The 15,326-nt window shown below is 38.7% G+C and overlaps 1 protein-coding gene across 1 annotated transcript in view; it reads left to right on the top strand.

The window, feature by feature from the left end:
• The window catches only part of CD22 (CD22 molecule), an 83,836-nt gene that overhangs the window by 62,908 nt on the left and 5,602 nt on the right, over window positions 1-15,326 (top strand). Inside the window, exons 13-21 of the mRNA XM_075279188.1 lie at window positions 376-666; window positions 1,788-2,039; window positions 3,735-3,995; window positions 5,180-5,437; window positions 7,248-7,517; window positions 9,673-9,933; window positions 10,032-10,128; window positions 10,224-10,287; window positions 12,342-12,466. Of these exons, the coding sequence (XP_075135289.1) occupies window positions 376-666; window positions 1,788-2,039; window positions 3,735-3,995; window positions 5,180-5,437; window positions 7,248-7,517; window positions 9,673-9,933; window positions 10,032-10,128; window positions 10,224-10,287; window positions 12,342-12,466 (1,879 nt within the window). The remainder of the gene's footprint in view (window positions 1-375; window positions 667-1,787; window positions 2,040-3,734; window positions 3,996-5,179; window positions 5,438-7,247; window positions 7,518-9,672; window positions 9,934-10,031; window positions 10,129-10,223; window positions 10,288-12,341; window positions 12,467-15,326) is intronic.

Consider the following 15,326-nt stretch of genomic DNA (forward strand, 5'->3'; position numbering starts at 1 on the left):
TTTTCCCTGCGGAAATCTTGCGGCAAGCACATGGACCCCATTATAGTCTGGGGTCCGTGTGCTTTCACTGCACAATGCTTGCAAATATGTTGCAAATGCAAATGGTAGTCCATTCGGGGTGTTCCCCATGCACCCCCTCTTCCCCCGGAATGGTTTACCGACGCAGAAGAAATAACCTACAGTGACAAATGAGCTGGGGTTGTCTTCTCCTGCTGGACCAGACCAACTCTGGACAGATTCCTAGAATTAATGCAGTTTCAAAAACGAGAACAAATGTTTTTTGTTTTGTTTTTTCTTTGCAGGAGGAAATATCACGGAAAACCTGTTTTTTTAAAATAAAAAAAACTTCTTGCATTAAACTTTTTTTTTTCTTAGATTCTGGCACCGGTTTAAAATTGGAATCCATTCCTGATATTCGAGAAAATAAGGAGGTGACACTAACGTGCTCCATAGATTATTATTGTCCTTTCTATAACATCAGCCTGACTTGGCTTCACAATGTAAGTGGGACAGTGATGGTGGACATGAGGAATGATCGGAGTGAGAGGAGCAGCACCAAACTGACATTCGTCCCTACATGGGAAGACAACAATAAAGAAATCAGCTGTATACTTCAAGGGACGACCGAGGCCAATGACACAAGAACCGTTCGGCTGGACGTGAAATGTAAGTGCCCCCTTTTTGCACGTCTGGTTAACATTTGGTTCTCGACTCCATTTCCTCACGAGAGCAATACATTGTATAATATCATGACGTATTAGAACCACCCTTGACAGAATGATATTAACAACACGACTACTGGGTGTCCACGCATAGACAAACATAGTATAGACATCTTGTGGCAGAATATCAGGAAATCATGTTGCTTTGAAAAGATGGTCATCTCTGGACATGTTAAAGGGATCCTATCATTAAAACTCTATTTTTCTCACTAAGACGCCGGGATAGCCTTAAGAAGGGCCATTCTTCTTCTACCTTTAGATGTCTTCTCTGCGCCGCCATTCGGTAGAAATCCCATTTTTTGTTGGTATGCAAATGAGCTCTCTTGCAGCACTGGGGGCGGGCCCCAGCGCACAAACAGCACTGGGGGTGTCCCCAATGCTACAAGAGAACTCTCCAGTGCCGCCTCCATCTTCTTCAGGAAGGACCTCTCTTAGCATCTTCTTCTGGCACTGGCTACAAACTTCTAGGCCTCGGGCAGCCAACTGCGCATGCCTGCTTTCAATACTGTGTAATCGGCCATTTTCTTGTGGCTGGCGGGCAGTTGACTTTGCCCTAGGCCCGAGGCCTAGAAGTTTGAAGCCTGTGCCGGAAGAAGATGAGTGAAGACCCCGTTCTTGAACAAGATGGGATTGGGGATGTGCCCAGTGCTGTTTGAGCGCTGGGGCCCGCCCCCAGTGCTGCAAGAGAACTCATTTGCATAATGACGAAAACCAGGATTTCTACCAAACGGCGGCGCAGAGAAGACATCTAAAGGTAGGAGAAGAATAGCCTTTCTTAAGGCTATTCCGACGTGTTAGTGAGAAAAAAATTGAGTTTTCATGAAAGAATCTCTTTAAGCCCTTAGTGAAGGTAAGGGAAGACACATTGCCTTAGCACACACCATACTTACTTTACAGTTTTATCTTTAGTTAACTATTGCATTACCTTTTTCATTTTTAGAACGTATCATATACTTTTGGAGTATTCTTAGACAGGTTACTGATAATATAAAGCAAATCCAAAGATCTCTGTGTATTACAAGAAAGAAACAATCCTAAACAAATTATTGGAATTTCATTTTCCAGATGCCCCTAAAAATGTCCAAATTATAACGGAAAGTCCTCTTATAAAATTTGTAGAAGGGGATAAAGTAACACTGGAGTGTTCTGTGGGAAGTAGCAATCCGCCAAATCCTAAAATCACATGGTACAAAAATGGACAAGGCTTGAGACTGAAGGAAAGTAAAGTAGAGTTTAAGGAATCCGGAAGATATTATTGTGAAGCTACAAACAGTGCGGGCAAAAATAACTCTAACACGGTGGAAATCTCTGTGCTGCGTAAGTAATCACAGCCATATATGACCTGTGTTACTAGATGTAAGAATAGGGAGGAAGGGAGGGAGGGAGGGAGGGAGGGAGGGAGGAAGGGAGGGAAGAAGGAAGGAAGGAAGGAAGGAAGGAAGGAAGGAAGGAAGGAAGGAAGGAAGGAAGGAAGGAAGGAAGGAAGGAAGGAAGGGAGGGAGGGAGGGAGGAAGGAAGGAAGGAACCTAGTAAAGGAAGGAAGGAAGGAAGGAAGGGAGGGAGGGAGGGAGGGAGAGAGAGAGGAAGGAAGGAAGGAAGGAAGGAAGGAAGGAAGGAAGGAAGGAAGGAAGGAAGGGAGGGAGGGAGGGAGGGAGGAAGGAAGGAACCTAGTAAAGGAAGGAAGGAAGGAAGGAAGGAAGGGAGGGAGGGAGGGAGAGAGAGAGGAAGGAAGGAAGGAAGGAAGGAAGGAATGAAGGAAGGAAGGAAGGAAGGAAGGAAGGAAGGAAGGAAGGAAGGAAGGAAGGGGGAAGGAGGGAGGAAGGAAAGAGGGAGGGGCAAAGGAAGGAACCAAGTAAATAGGAGAAGGAAGGAAGGAAGGAAGGAAGGAAGGAAGGAAGGAAGGAAAGAAGGAAGGAAGGAAGGAAGGAAGGAAGGAAGGAAGGAAGGAAGGAAAGAAGGAAGGAAGGAAGGAGCCAAGTAAATAGGAGAAGGAAAAAAAAAGGAAGGAAGGAGGAAGGAAGTAAATAGGAGAAGGAAAGAAAGAAGGGAAGAAGGAAGGAAGATAGAGGGAGATAGGAAGGAAGGAAGGAAGGAAGGAAGGAAGGAGCCAAGTAAATAGGAGAAGGAAAAAAAAAGGAAGGAAGGAGGAAGGAAGTAAATAGGAGAAGGAAAGAAAGAAGGGAAGAAGGAAGGAAGATAGAGGGAGATAGGAAGGAAGGAAGGAAGGAAGGAAGGGCAAAGGAAGGAACCAAGTAAATAGGAGAAGGGGAAGGAAGGAAGGAAGGAAGGAAGGAAGGAAGGAAGGAAGGAAGGAAAGAAGAAAGGAAGGAAGGGGCAAGTAAATAAGAGAAGGAAAGAAAGAAGGGAAGAAGGAAGGAAGGAAGGAAGGAAGGAAGGAAGGAAGGAAGGAAGGAAGGAAGGAAAGAAAGCCATGCAAATAGAAGAATGAAGGTAGGAACCATGCAAAAATAGAGGAAGAAGAAAAGAACAAAGTAAGAAAGAAGGGAATGAGCCATGTAACTAGGGAAGGAAGGAAAGAACAAAAAGAGGAAGGAAGAAAGAAAGAAAGAAAGAAAGAAAGAAAGAAAGAAAGAAAAAGAAAGAAAGAAAGAAAGAAAGAAAGAAAGAAAGAAAGAAAGAAAGAAAGAAAGAAAGAAAGAAAGAAAGACCAGCAAAACCTCTGTAATGCAACAGGGGAGGGAAGGAAGGAAGACGCAAATAAAAGAAGGAAATAACCAGAGGAAGAGGGAAAGAACAAAGTAAGAAAGGAATGAGCCATATAAATAGGGAGGGAAGGAAGGAGCCTTGAAAATATAAGAAACAAGGAAGGTAGGATGGAAGGAAGGAAAGAAGGGAGAAAGTTAGTAAGCAAGGAAGGAAAGAGGTGAGGATGTGCTGGAGGAGAGGAGGGATAGAGGAAGTATATTAGGAGCTCATACAGTACAGTGTAGCCGAATGCCTTTCCATCCTCCTACTAACAATGGCTTCACTCCATGTCATCAAATATTTCAGATCCTCCCAAAGAGATAAAAGTTCAGAAACCTGTGGGAAATACAATAGAAGGTCGCCCTGTTACTCTGAATTGTTCTACTGTGGGGAACCCTCCCGTCTATCGCTACATCTGGTACAAGGATGGCCTGGAAAGCTTAAGCAGCACAGACAGCCGCTATAATATCAGTAGAGCAGCGGAGCAAGACTCTGGATTTTATCTCTGTACAGCTTACAATGAACAAGGGACAAGCAGATCTGAACCGGTGCAACTGGATATAAAATGTGAGTATTCTCAGATAAGAAGAGACTATTCTAAATGACACAGCACAGAGCCCTCCAAGTGTCTAAATATTGTGGGGGAGGTAGCTCGGTAGGAGCAGTGGTGTGGACCCAAAATGTCAAGACAGGGACACAAAATTTGCAGCAAATTTTTTTTAAAAAAACCTGGAAAAATGGGAAAAAAAACCCTTGACTTCAGGCAAAAACAAAACAAAAGTCTGCTCGTCTGAGCAACTAACTAAACAGAACGGATAACCTAACTATACGTGTGGCTTACAACCAGCCACATGAACAAAATAAACACAGTATACCATGGTCTCACCAGACTCAGAAGATCTACACCTGGTCTGAGACCTACTCAAGGACCACCTTGGACCAGACATACTAATCTGGAGTTCCCAAGATGGGGCGAGATTATGGGGGTTTCATTATATTTAAAATCCAAAATCTCAGAACTGGTGCCATGCTGAATAATATCCAATTGCTACTTTCTATAGAATAAAACAAAATTGGACAAATGGGTCATCCTCCAATTTGGATACTGTCCATTGTAGACTTGTCGGGTAGATCCAAAAACAAATTGACCAACAATTTTGAACAATCGGCTACCGAATTGTACAACGTGTTTTAATCTTATAATAAATTGTTTTGCCAAATTTGGCTGTTTTGATGATGTCACAGCTTATCTCCTCCCTCTCCCTGCATAGAACATGTCTAGAAAACTCTCCCATAGACCTCGATGAAGTTGGCGTCACATTATTTCTTCCAATGTTCACAACTATGTCCATAAATGTTGATGGAGCAGAGAAGAAGCTCAGGAAAAATGGCCGCCCATAACCATATATAGAAATTAAAAAAAAAAAATAATAATTCAATCTAAAATTAGAAAAAAATCAAAAATAAATTTCATCTGGTTTTAATATATCTTACAAATTGTAACACAATTACAAGATATTCAGAAGATTAGGAAAATTAGGATTTATAGAACCTTTTTGTTTCAAAAACATTTTTGGAAGATAAATACTTTGACTCGTAGGATCCAAGATCAGACTCAGAGATTATTTGGTAACGGATGTTGTAGGAATCGGTTCACATAATAATGATTAGTCAAAGGTTGACAAAAATTTGAATTTTTTTTAGAATTTTTTCTAGAATATCTTACAATTCTTTGACTTTTGTTTGTGCAGATGCGCCAAAGGATGTGAAACTTGTCATCACACCAGATAGAAAGCAATTCCTTGCAGGATCTGATGTCACTTTCCAATGTGTTGTCAATAGCAGCAATCCAAAAGTATCTTCTATTACCTGGTACAAAGATAAACAATGGGTTAATCCACTTAATGAAAAAAAGACCATAGGGGTCACCGATGCCGGAAAATACTCTTGTAGAGCTACAAATGAAATCGGGAGATCCGAGTCGGAGGAGGTCTCTGTGGAGGTTCTTTGTAAGTAAAACATGACATCATTCTGGTTTATGGGAAGCCCCTTCCGGACCAGCCCTTTAACCCCTTCCCATCACAGCCATTTTTTGATTTCCTATTGTAATTTTTTTACTCCTCACCTTCCCAGGGCCATAACATTTTTTATTTTTCCATTCCCCCTGTATGAGGGCTTGTTGTAGGATAAATTCTATGATATAAACGTCACATTAAGTATTCTGTACAATTTCTCCAATTCCACCCCAAAACGGGGTGGAATTGGAGAAAAACTGCATTTGTGTGACTTTCTTACAGGCTTTGATTTTATGGCGTTCATGGTGTAGCCAAAATGATACGTCACCTGTGTTCTGTGGGTCAGTCCAATTACGCTGATATGAAACTTTACAGTTTATTTTACATTTGAACCCTTTAAAAAATTCAAATGTCTGAAAAAAAAAGAAGAAAAAAAATTCTTGGAATCGTTATAATCTGACATTGGTATCTTTTTTTATTTGTATGTACAAGGATTCATAAGGTATATTTTTTGTGGGGCTAGATGTACTTTTTATTTATATCATTTGGGAGAATGACTAATGTTTCGATCCAAATTTTTATGGAATTTTTATAGAATTTTTTTCTCACTATACCGTGCCTCAAATAATATTTTTAGAAATTTGCAGACTGGGTGTTCTCAGACGTAGGGATATACACTGTACAAAAAAATAAAGGCTACCCTCCAATAACACCTCCTAGATCTGAATGAATGAAATATTCACATTGAATTCTTTGTTCTGTACAAAGTTGAATGTGATGACGACAAAATCACACAAAAATCATCAATGGAAATACAATTTATGAACTAATGGAGGCCTGGATTTGGAGACACCCCCAAAATTAAAGTGGAAAAACACACTACAGGCCGATCCAACTTTGGGGAGGGATTAGAAAACTGACTTGGTCAGAACCTGATTTGACCCAATTTTTTAAAAAGTTTCGGATTTGACCTGAACTTGAAACTTTTGGAGTTTATTACCCCACTCTGGGGTCTCCTCACTGCCTAGAGAATAACAAGTAGAGGCCAAGGAGTAGAGGCCACTATTATGGATAAATGGGTAAAAATTAGAGATGAGCAAACAGTAAAATGTTCGAGGTTTGATATTCGTTTCGAGTAGCCGCTCAATATTCAACTACTCGAATCGAATATCGAACCCTATTATAGTCTATGGGGGGAAAATGCTCGTTTCAGGGATAGGCAACGTTCGATCAAATTATACTTACCAAGTCCACGAGTGAGGGTCGGGCTGGATCCTCCGAGAAGTCTTCTCCTTGCAGCGTCCCCGCGGTGTCTTCCGGCTCTGAATTCACTCTGCCAGGCATCGGGCCTGGGCAGAGCCGACTGCGCATGTCCGCACTACAAGAAAATGGCCGCTTACAGTCAAAGCAGCCATTTTCTTGTAGCGCGGGCATGCGCAGTCGGCTCTGCCCAGGCCCGATGCCTGGCAGAGTGAATTCAGAGCCGGAAGCCGCTGCGGGGACGCTGCACGGAGAAGACTTTAAAGGTAGCAGAGGAAACAGCGTTGATTGGCCGACTGCCAATCAACGCTTGTTCTGCATCGAATTTTTACATTCGAACAGCGAGTGGTACTCGATCGAGTACGAGTATTTCAAATACCGTAGTATTCGATCGAATACCTACTCGATCGAGTACTACTCGCTCATCTCTAAAAAAAAAATGTCTTCAGTAAAATAGAAATGACTTTTATATTATGAATTTATTCAATATATGTTTTCCCAAATGATTCCAATTTTCACATTCGAATGTCTTCTTTCTTATCAGATCCACCGAAAAACAAAAATTGTGAAATTCTGAACGGAAATAAGCAAAAAGAAGGAGAACAAGTTACGCTTAAATGTGAATCCACGCAGGGTAATCCAAAAATTAGCAGCTATCAATGGTTCAAGAGCGAAACTCTGTACAAAACTACAAATTCAGATTCTCTGCAATTCAAAAATTTGCAAGAGAGCGATGCCGGATATTATTCATGTAGGGCAACAAATACTATAGGAAGTAGCGAGGAAATCGGATGTAATTACCTTACCGTCCAATGTGAGTATAGATTTCTTTTATATACCCGTTTTTTTGCGCCACTGTACTAGAACTATGACGAAACTTTCTTTTTTGAAAATTAGAAATTTAAATTCATAAATTTGTCAGAGATTTAGGATGAGAATAATGTGATACATTGTTCTAGAATGTGATATATTGTTATAGTTCAATGTTTATTTCGATATAAATTCTGAACTCTCCAATTTTTATGATTTTTTTTTATATTTTTGTACAATCACAAAAACTTTTGATTTTTTTACTTTACGCAAATTTTTCTTAGTCTAAGTTTTGCATTTTTTTTGGTAATTTTTGTCATGTAAACTATTAAAAATAATATCCTTTACTTTTTAAAACATACACATGTACAAAATCGGTGTAGGAAACTTATAATAATTTATATTTGGATTAATAATTAAGAGTTAATATATTTTGCTTAGTAATATTTCCTTTTATTCTACTTTTTTACAAAATTTACAAAATTGACAGTCTTAAAAATATATTTATTTGGCATAATCATTTTTACAGTTAACTTTTTGCGTATGAGAAATTCTACTTTATTATATATATATATATATATATATATATATATATATATATGTATTTGTACTGTAAACCGTTAAAAATAAAATTTCCTTTTCTAAAACATATTAGTGAAAATGTAAAAAAAAAAAAAAAACATATTTGGCATAAAAATTGCTGCCATCGATAGTTTGCCTGCTCCGGCATTTCGGCAGCTCTCAAGCTGTCCTGCTGCTGACCTTGTTCCTCAGACCGTGCCTGTGATTGTTCCGGTATCTCAGCAGCTCACTGGGATGCCATATAATAAGCGTGTTGTTGGCATTGATGATCTGCATGCTCCGGTGTTTTGGCAGCTCTCAAGCTGGCCTGTCGCTGAACTTGTTTCTTGTACTGTGCCTGTGATTGTTCCGGCATCTCAGCAGCTCACTGGAACGTCATATAATGAGCGTGTTGTTGGAGTTGATGATCCGCCTGCTCTGACGTTTCGGGAGCTCTCAAGCTGGCCTGTCGCTGAACTCATTCCTCAAGCTGTGCCAGTGATTGTTCCGGTATCTCAGCAGCTCGCTGGGACACCATATAATGAGCGTGTTGTTGGCGTCAATGATCCCCCTCATCTCCGATTGAGGAGAACTCTGTGACTTCCGGCTTCCTTCATAACTCTCGTTGTCTGCAACAAATTAGATTTTTTTTTTCCAGGCATGTTGAAAATTGGCAAGCTGCCAAATTGGATTAAAGGTGTTTGCCCATGTCACTTTTTCTGCACTGGAGCAGATCAGATAATATGCAAATGCATGAACACTGAGGGTTAGTGTGTGTTTACACAGAGAGATAAGAACCCTGGCTTTCTCAGAAGCTGAGATAAGAACAGTGTAATATAGTATGTGAATATAAATTCATAACAGTTGTGAAGCCATGTCATTTACTGGGATAAAAGGTATCCTATGTTTTAAGTGAGGTTACAATCTATCTATGTGCCGAATTTCATCCAAATCCGTTGAGCCGTTTTTGTGTGATTGAGGAACAAACATCCAAACACACAAACTTTCACGTTTATAATATTAGTAGGATGTTAGTTCCAATAACACATAGATTTGTCGTAATAATTCTTACAGTTAATATTTTTTGCATATGAATTTTAGTTTCCAAGATTTTCATGTTTTTGTCAATTTTGAATTTTGTTTGTAACCTTTCCCTTTAGTAAGACTGACCCAGGCTTAAGATAATATTTATTTGGCTTAATAATTTATTAATTTTACAAAAAATTTTAAGTATTTTATTGTACATTTTATTATTGTATTTAGGCTTTATTTTTATAGTACTTTTTTAAAAATTTTGAAAAGAGTTTATAAATTTACCCGGCCTCCTGGGTAATGTCATGGGACCCGGAGACCTATGAGGTCTGTCTGTGATTAGGCCATGGAACCACATGACCACTGAGGCCCAATCACAGACCTAAGTAGTACCATGACATCACCCCAAGGATGGAGGAGGCTGGAAGGTGACTTCAATAGAGCCCAGGAGAGGCGAGGGAAGGTGAGAATTTTTGCCCGCCCGAGTTTGAGACCCCTGGATTTGCTGAAATTGGCTTAAGACAGAATATCCCATTGTAATATAGTAATGACTTGTCACATTCCAGATGCTCCAAAGAACGTGGTCATGAAAGTGTCTCCTGGAGACTATGTAACAGAATACACCAATGTCCAACTGAACTGCACGGCCAGAGCTAAACCCAACAATCAGAGATACATCTTGTACTACAACAATGAGCCCCTAGAGGGATCGGGCAAGGATTATGTGCTGAGTAATATACAGATGAGCCAGGAGGGGGAGTATTACTGCATCGCACACAATGACATTGGCTACAACAAATCACAGGTGGTCTACATCCACGTGTCATGTAAGTTCTCGCCCTCTAGGTGACGCCATAGATGGACCATGATGTCTCACTGAGCGGAATGTCTATAAAGTCACTGACCCCGTCCTCTTGTGTTACAGATAGCGTCTATAGGATAGCCATGTACACGAGCGCAGGTATCGCCTCCCTCATCGCCATAATAATCATTGTCGTTCTGATTGTCCGTTTCAGGATCTGGTAAGAAATATTTGTGTTATAGATTCTAGAAATAGATATAAATATATAATATAATGTATCAAATATATATAATGTCATTGTCTTATAAGTTTTAGGCTGAAGAATTGTTGGAAGACAGAGAATGACAAAAGTGATTCATCTTTTTTTGTTTTAAAGAAGGTAAAATCTATCTATCTATCTATCTATCTATCTATCTATCTCCTATCTATCTATCTATCTATCTATCTATCTATCTCCTATCTATCTATCTATCTATCTATCTCCTATCTATCTATCTCCTATCTATCTATCTATCTATCTATCTATCTATCTATCTATCTCATATCTATCTATCTATGTATCTATCTCCTATCTATCTATCTATCTATCTATCTATCTCCTATCTATCTATCTATCTCCTATCTATCTATCTATCTATCTATCTATCTATCTCCTATCTATCTATCTATCTATCTATCTATCTATCTATCATCTATCTATCTATCTATCTATCTATCTATCTATCTATCTCCTATCTATCTATCTCCTATCTATCTATCTCCTATCTATCTATCTATCTCCTATCTATCTATCTCCTATCTATGTATCTCCTATCTATCTATCTATCTATCTATCTATCTATCTATCTCCTATCTATCTATCTATCTATCTATCTCCTATCTAACTATCTATCTATCTATCTATCTATCTCCTATCTATCTATCTCCTATCTATGTATCTCCTATCTATCTATCTATCTATCTATCTATCTATCTATCTATCTATCTCCTATCTATCTATCTATCTATCTATCTATCTCCTATCTATCTATCTCCTATCTATCTATCTATCTATCTATCTATCTATCTCCTATCTATCTATCTCCTATATCTCCTATCTATCTATCTCCTATCTATCTATCTATCTATCTATCTATCTATCTATCTCCTATCTATCTATCTATCTATCTATCTATCTATCTATCTATCTATCTATCTATCTATCTCCTATCTATCTATCTATCTCCTATCTATCTATCTCCTATCTATCTCCTATCTATCTATCTATCTATCTATCTATCTATCTATCTATCTATCTCCTATCTATCTATCTATCTATCTATCTATCTCCTATCTATCTATCTCCTATATCTCCTATCTATCTATCTCCTATCTATCTATCTATCTATCTATCTATCTATCTCCTATCTATCTATCTATCTATCTATCTCCTATCTATCTATCTATCTCCTATCTATCTATCTCCTATCTATCTCCTATCTATCTATCTATCTATCTATCTATCTATCTCCTATCTATCTATCTATCTATCTATCTATCTATCTCCTATCTATCTATCTCCTATCTATCTATCTATCTATCTATCTCCTATCTATCTATCTATCTATCTATCTATCTATCTATCTATCTCCTATCTATCTATCTATCTATCTCCTATCTATCTATCTATCTATCTATCTATCTATCTATCTCCTATCTATCTATCTATCTATCTATCTATCTATCTATCATCTATCTATCTATCTATCTATCTATCTATCTCCTATCTATCTATCTCCTATCTATCTATCTCCTATCTATCTATCTATCTATCTATCTCCTATCTATCTATCTCCTATCTATGTATCTCCTATCTATCTATCTATCTATCTATCTATCTATCTATCTATCTATCTATCTATCTCCTATCTATCTATCTATCTATCTATCTCCTATCTATCTATCTCCTATCTAACTATCTATCTATCTATCTATCTATCTATCTCCTATCTATGTATCTCCTATCTATCTATCTATCTATCTATCTATCTCCTATCTATCTATCTATCTATCTATCTATCTATCTATCTATCTCCTATCTATCTATCTATCTATCTATCTATCTATCTCCTATCTATCTATCTATCTCCTATCTATCTCCTATCTATCTATCTCCTATATCTCCTATCTATCTATCTCCTATCTATCTATCTATCTATCTATCTATCTATCTATCTATCTCCTATCTATATATCTATCTATCTATCTATCTATCTCCTATCTATCTATCTATCTCCTATCTATCTATCTCCTATCTATCTCCTATCTATCTATCTATCTATCTATCTCCTATCTATCTATCTCCTATCTATCCATCTATCTATCTCCTATCTATCTATCTATCTATCTATCTATCTATCTACCTACCTAACATCATTTATTTCACCCCCCCAGTCAACCAATGAAGCACCAGACCAGCTAGGACAACACACTTCATCAGAAGACAGCCTTACTGAGCAAATAAATTACGCTAGACTTCAGTTTCCTGCTCGTACGAATGGAGGACAGGAGCAGCCCAGGTCTGGAATGATCCATTTGTAAATTCTTACAATCTCTTTATTCCTTAGATAAGAGAGAGACTGAGTTTGTATCCATCCCATGTAATAGTTAATGGGACTAATCCAGATCAGAGATGAGCGAACAGTAAAATATTCGATGTTCGTTATTCGTCTCAAATAGCATCTCAATATTCGACTATTCAAACGAATATCGAATCGAATATCTCCCATTATAGTCTATGGGCGAAAATGCTTCGTTTCAGGGGATCCCACCAATCGACTCAGGAGAGTCACCAAGTCCACTATGACACCCCAGGACATGATGACCACACCTCTGGAATGACACTGGGACAGCAGGGGAAGCATGTCTGGGGGCATCTAACACACCAAAGACCCTCTATTACCCCAACATCACAGCCTAACAACTACACACTTTACACATTCACTACAACCTCTATCAAAGTGGGAAAATACCTGGAAACCTTATTTACTCCCCAAATGGATGGACACAAACCCCAATTTAAGCTCAACAAACAGTAACAACCACCCCTTTAAATCATGTTCCCCATGACAACCACAAATGGAATAGACAATGGGAAATCCTTCAGTCCCTCCCTGACCTGTCATTGTGTGTGTGTGTGTGTGTGTGTGTGTGTGTGTGTGTGTGTGTGTGTGTGTGTGTGTGTGTGTGTGTGTGTGAGTGTGATGTGGTAAGACCTTCCAAAATTCACTTTTCTAGCCCTTAACATGAGCCCTTCCAAACTAAATTCCAGGCCCTTAAGCTGAGCTCCAGCAGATATTGAGGCCCTTTATCTTAGTTCAGCCTTGTACCAGCAGAGATTTGTTGGTTCTTTGGGTGAGTAGAGCCTTTAGAAAGCAGTGTTTTATGCCCTTTTGGTGACTAGAGCCGTGCAGCAGCAGTGTTTCATTTTTTTGGCCCTTGGGGGTGAGCCCTAAAACATTAATTTTCAGGCCCTTGGGCTGGAGCCCTAAAAAATTGAGTTGCAACCCCCTTTTTTTAATAAAAAAAAATAGTAATAATAATTTCACATGCAGAATTAGGGGCTGGGTTTGTAGGAGGAGGAGGAGGATGAGGAGGAGTAAATTGTTTGCTGACTGAATCTCTCCAGTACCTGGACTATGGAATGGATACCTGGCTGGTTATCCACGTCCTCACCCATGTCCCCTGCTGCTGCTGGCAGCCTCTCTCCAGTACCTGGACTGTGGAGTGGATATACAGCTGGGTATGCACATCCTAGATACATAGATAGATAGATAGATAGATAGATAGATAGATAGATAGATAGATAGGAGATAGATAGATAGATCGATAGATAGATAGATAGATAGATAGATAGATAGATAGATAGGAGATAGATAGATAGATAGATAGATAGATAGATAGATAGGAGATAGATAGATAGATAGATAGATAGATAGATAGATAGATTGATAGATAGATAGATAGATAGATAGGAGATAGATAGATAGATCGATAGATAGATAGATAGATAGATAGATAGGAGATAGATAGATAGATAGATAGGAGATAGATAGATAGATAGATAGATAGATAGATAGATAGATAGGAGATAGATAGATAGATAGATAGATAGATAGATAGATAGATAGATAGATAGATAGATAGAAGAGAGAGAGACAGAGATAGATAGATGATAGATAGATAGATAATAGATAGATAGATGATAGATAGATAGATAGATAGATAGATAGATAGGAGATAGATAGATAGATAGATAGATAGATAGATAGATAGATAGGAGATAGATAGATAGATAGATAGATAGATAGATAGATAGGAGATAGATAGATAGATAGATAGATAGATAGATAGATAGATAGAAGAGAGAGAGACAGAGATAGATAGATGATAGATAGATAGATAATAGATAGATAGATGATAGATAGATAGATAGATAGATAGATAGATAGGAGATAGATAAATAGATAGATAGATAGGAGATAGATAGATAGATAGATAGATAGATAGATAGGAGATAGGTAGATAGATAGATAGATAGATAGATAGATAGATAGATAGATAGGAGTTAGATAGATAAATAGATAGATAGATATGAGATAGATAGATAGATAGATAGATAGGAGATAGATAGATAGATAGATAGATAGATAGATAGGAGATAGATAGATAGATAGATAGATAGATAGATAGATAGGAGATAGATAGATTTTTATATATATATAAAAAATAGAAATAATAATTTCACATGCAGAATTAGGGGCTGGGGTTGTAGGAGGAGGAGGAGGAAGAAGAGTAAATTGTTTGCTGACTGAATCTCTCCAGTACCTGGACTATGGAGTGGATACCCAGCTGGATATCCACGTCCTCACCCATGTCCCCTGCTGCTGCTGGCAGCCTCTCTCCAGTACCTGGACTGTGGAGTGGATATACAGCTGGGTATGCACATCCTAGCCCACGTCCCCTGCTCATGATGATGAAGGACATTGGTGGCAGCCCCTCTCCAGTACCTGGACTGTGGACTACACACCCAGCTGAGTATGCACGTCCACGTCCTCGCCCACGTCCCCTGCTGCTACGCTGCATGATTTGCTTGCTAGCTATTATTGAGCTCTGAGCTGTTATTATTAACAATTCCTGCCTAACCAAAGCCCTGTATCGCACTGACAGTCTGACACCGCACTCTCCCTATCACTCCAAAACTGAAATGACACAAATATGGCGGCGGCCGTTCTTATGAATGGGAGGTCACATGTTATCGGCAGCCAATGGGTTTTTTCAATTTTTTTTACTGCCTCCGTTGTCGTAGTTCCTGTCCCACCTCCCCTGCGCAGTTATTGGTGCAAAAACGCGCCAGGAAAGGTGGGAGGGGACACGAAT

This window comes from Leptodactylus fuscus, chromosome 6 (genome assembly GCF_031893055.1).
Source record: "Leptodactylus fuscus isolate aLepFus1 chromosome 6, aLepFus1.hap2, whole genome shotgun sequence".
NCBI classification, from domain to species: domain Eukaryota; kingdom Metazoa; phylum Chordata; class Amphibia; order Anura; family Leptodactylidae; genus Leptodactylus; species Leptodactylus fuscus.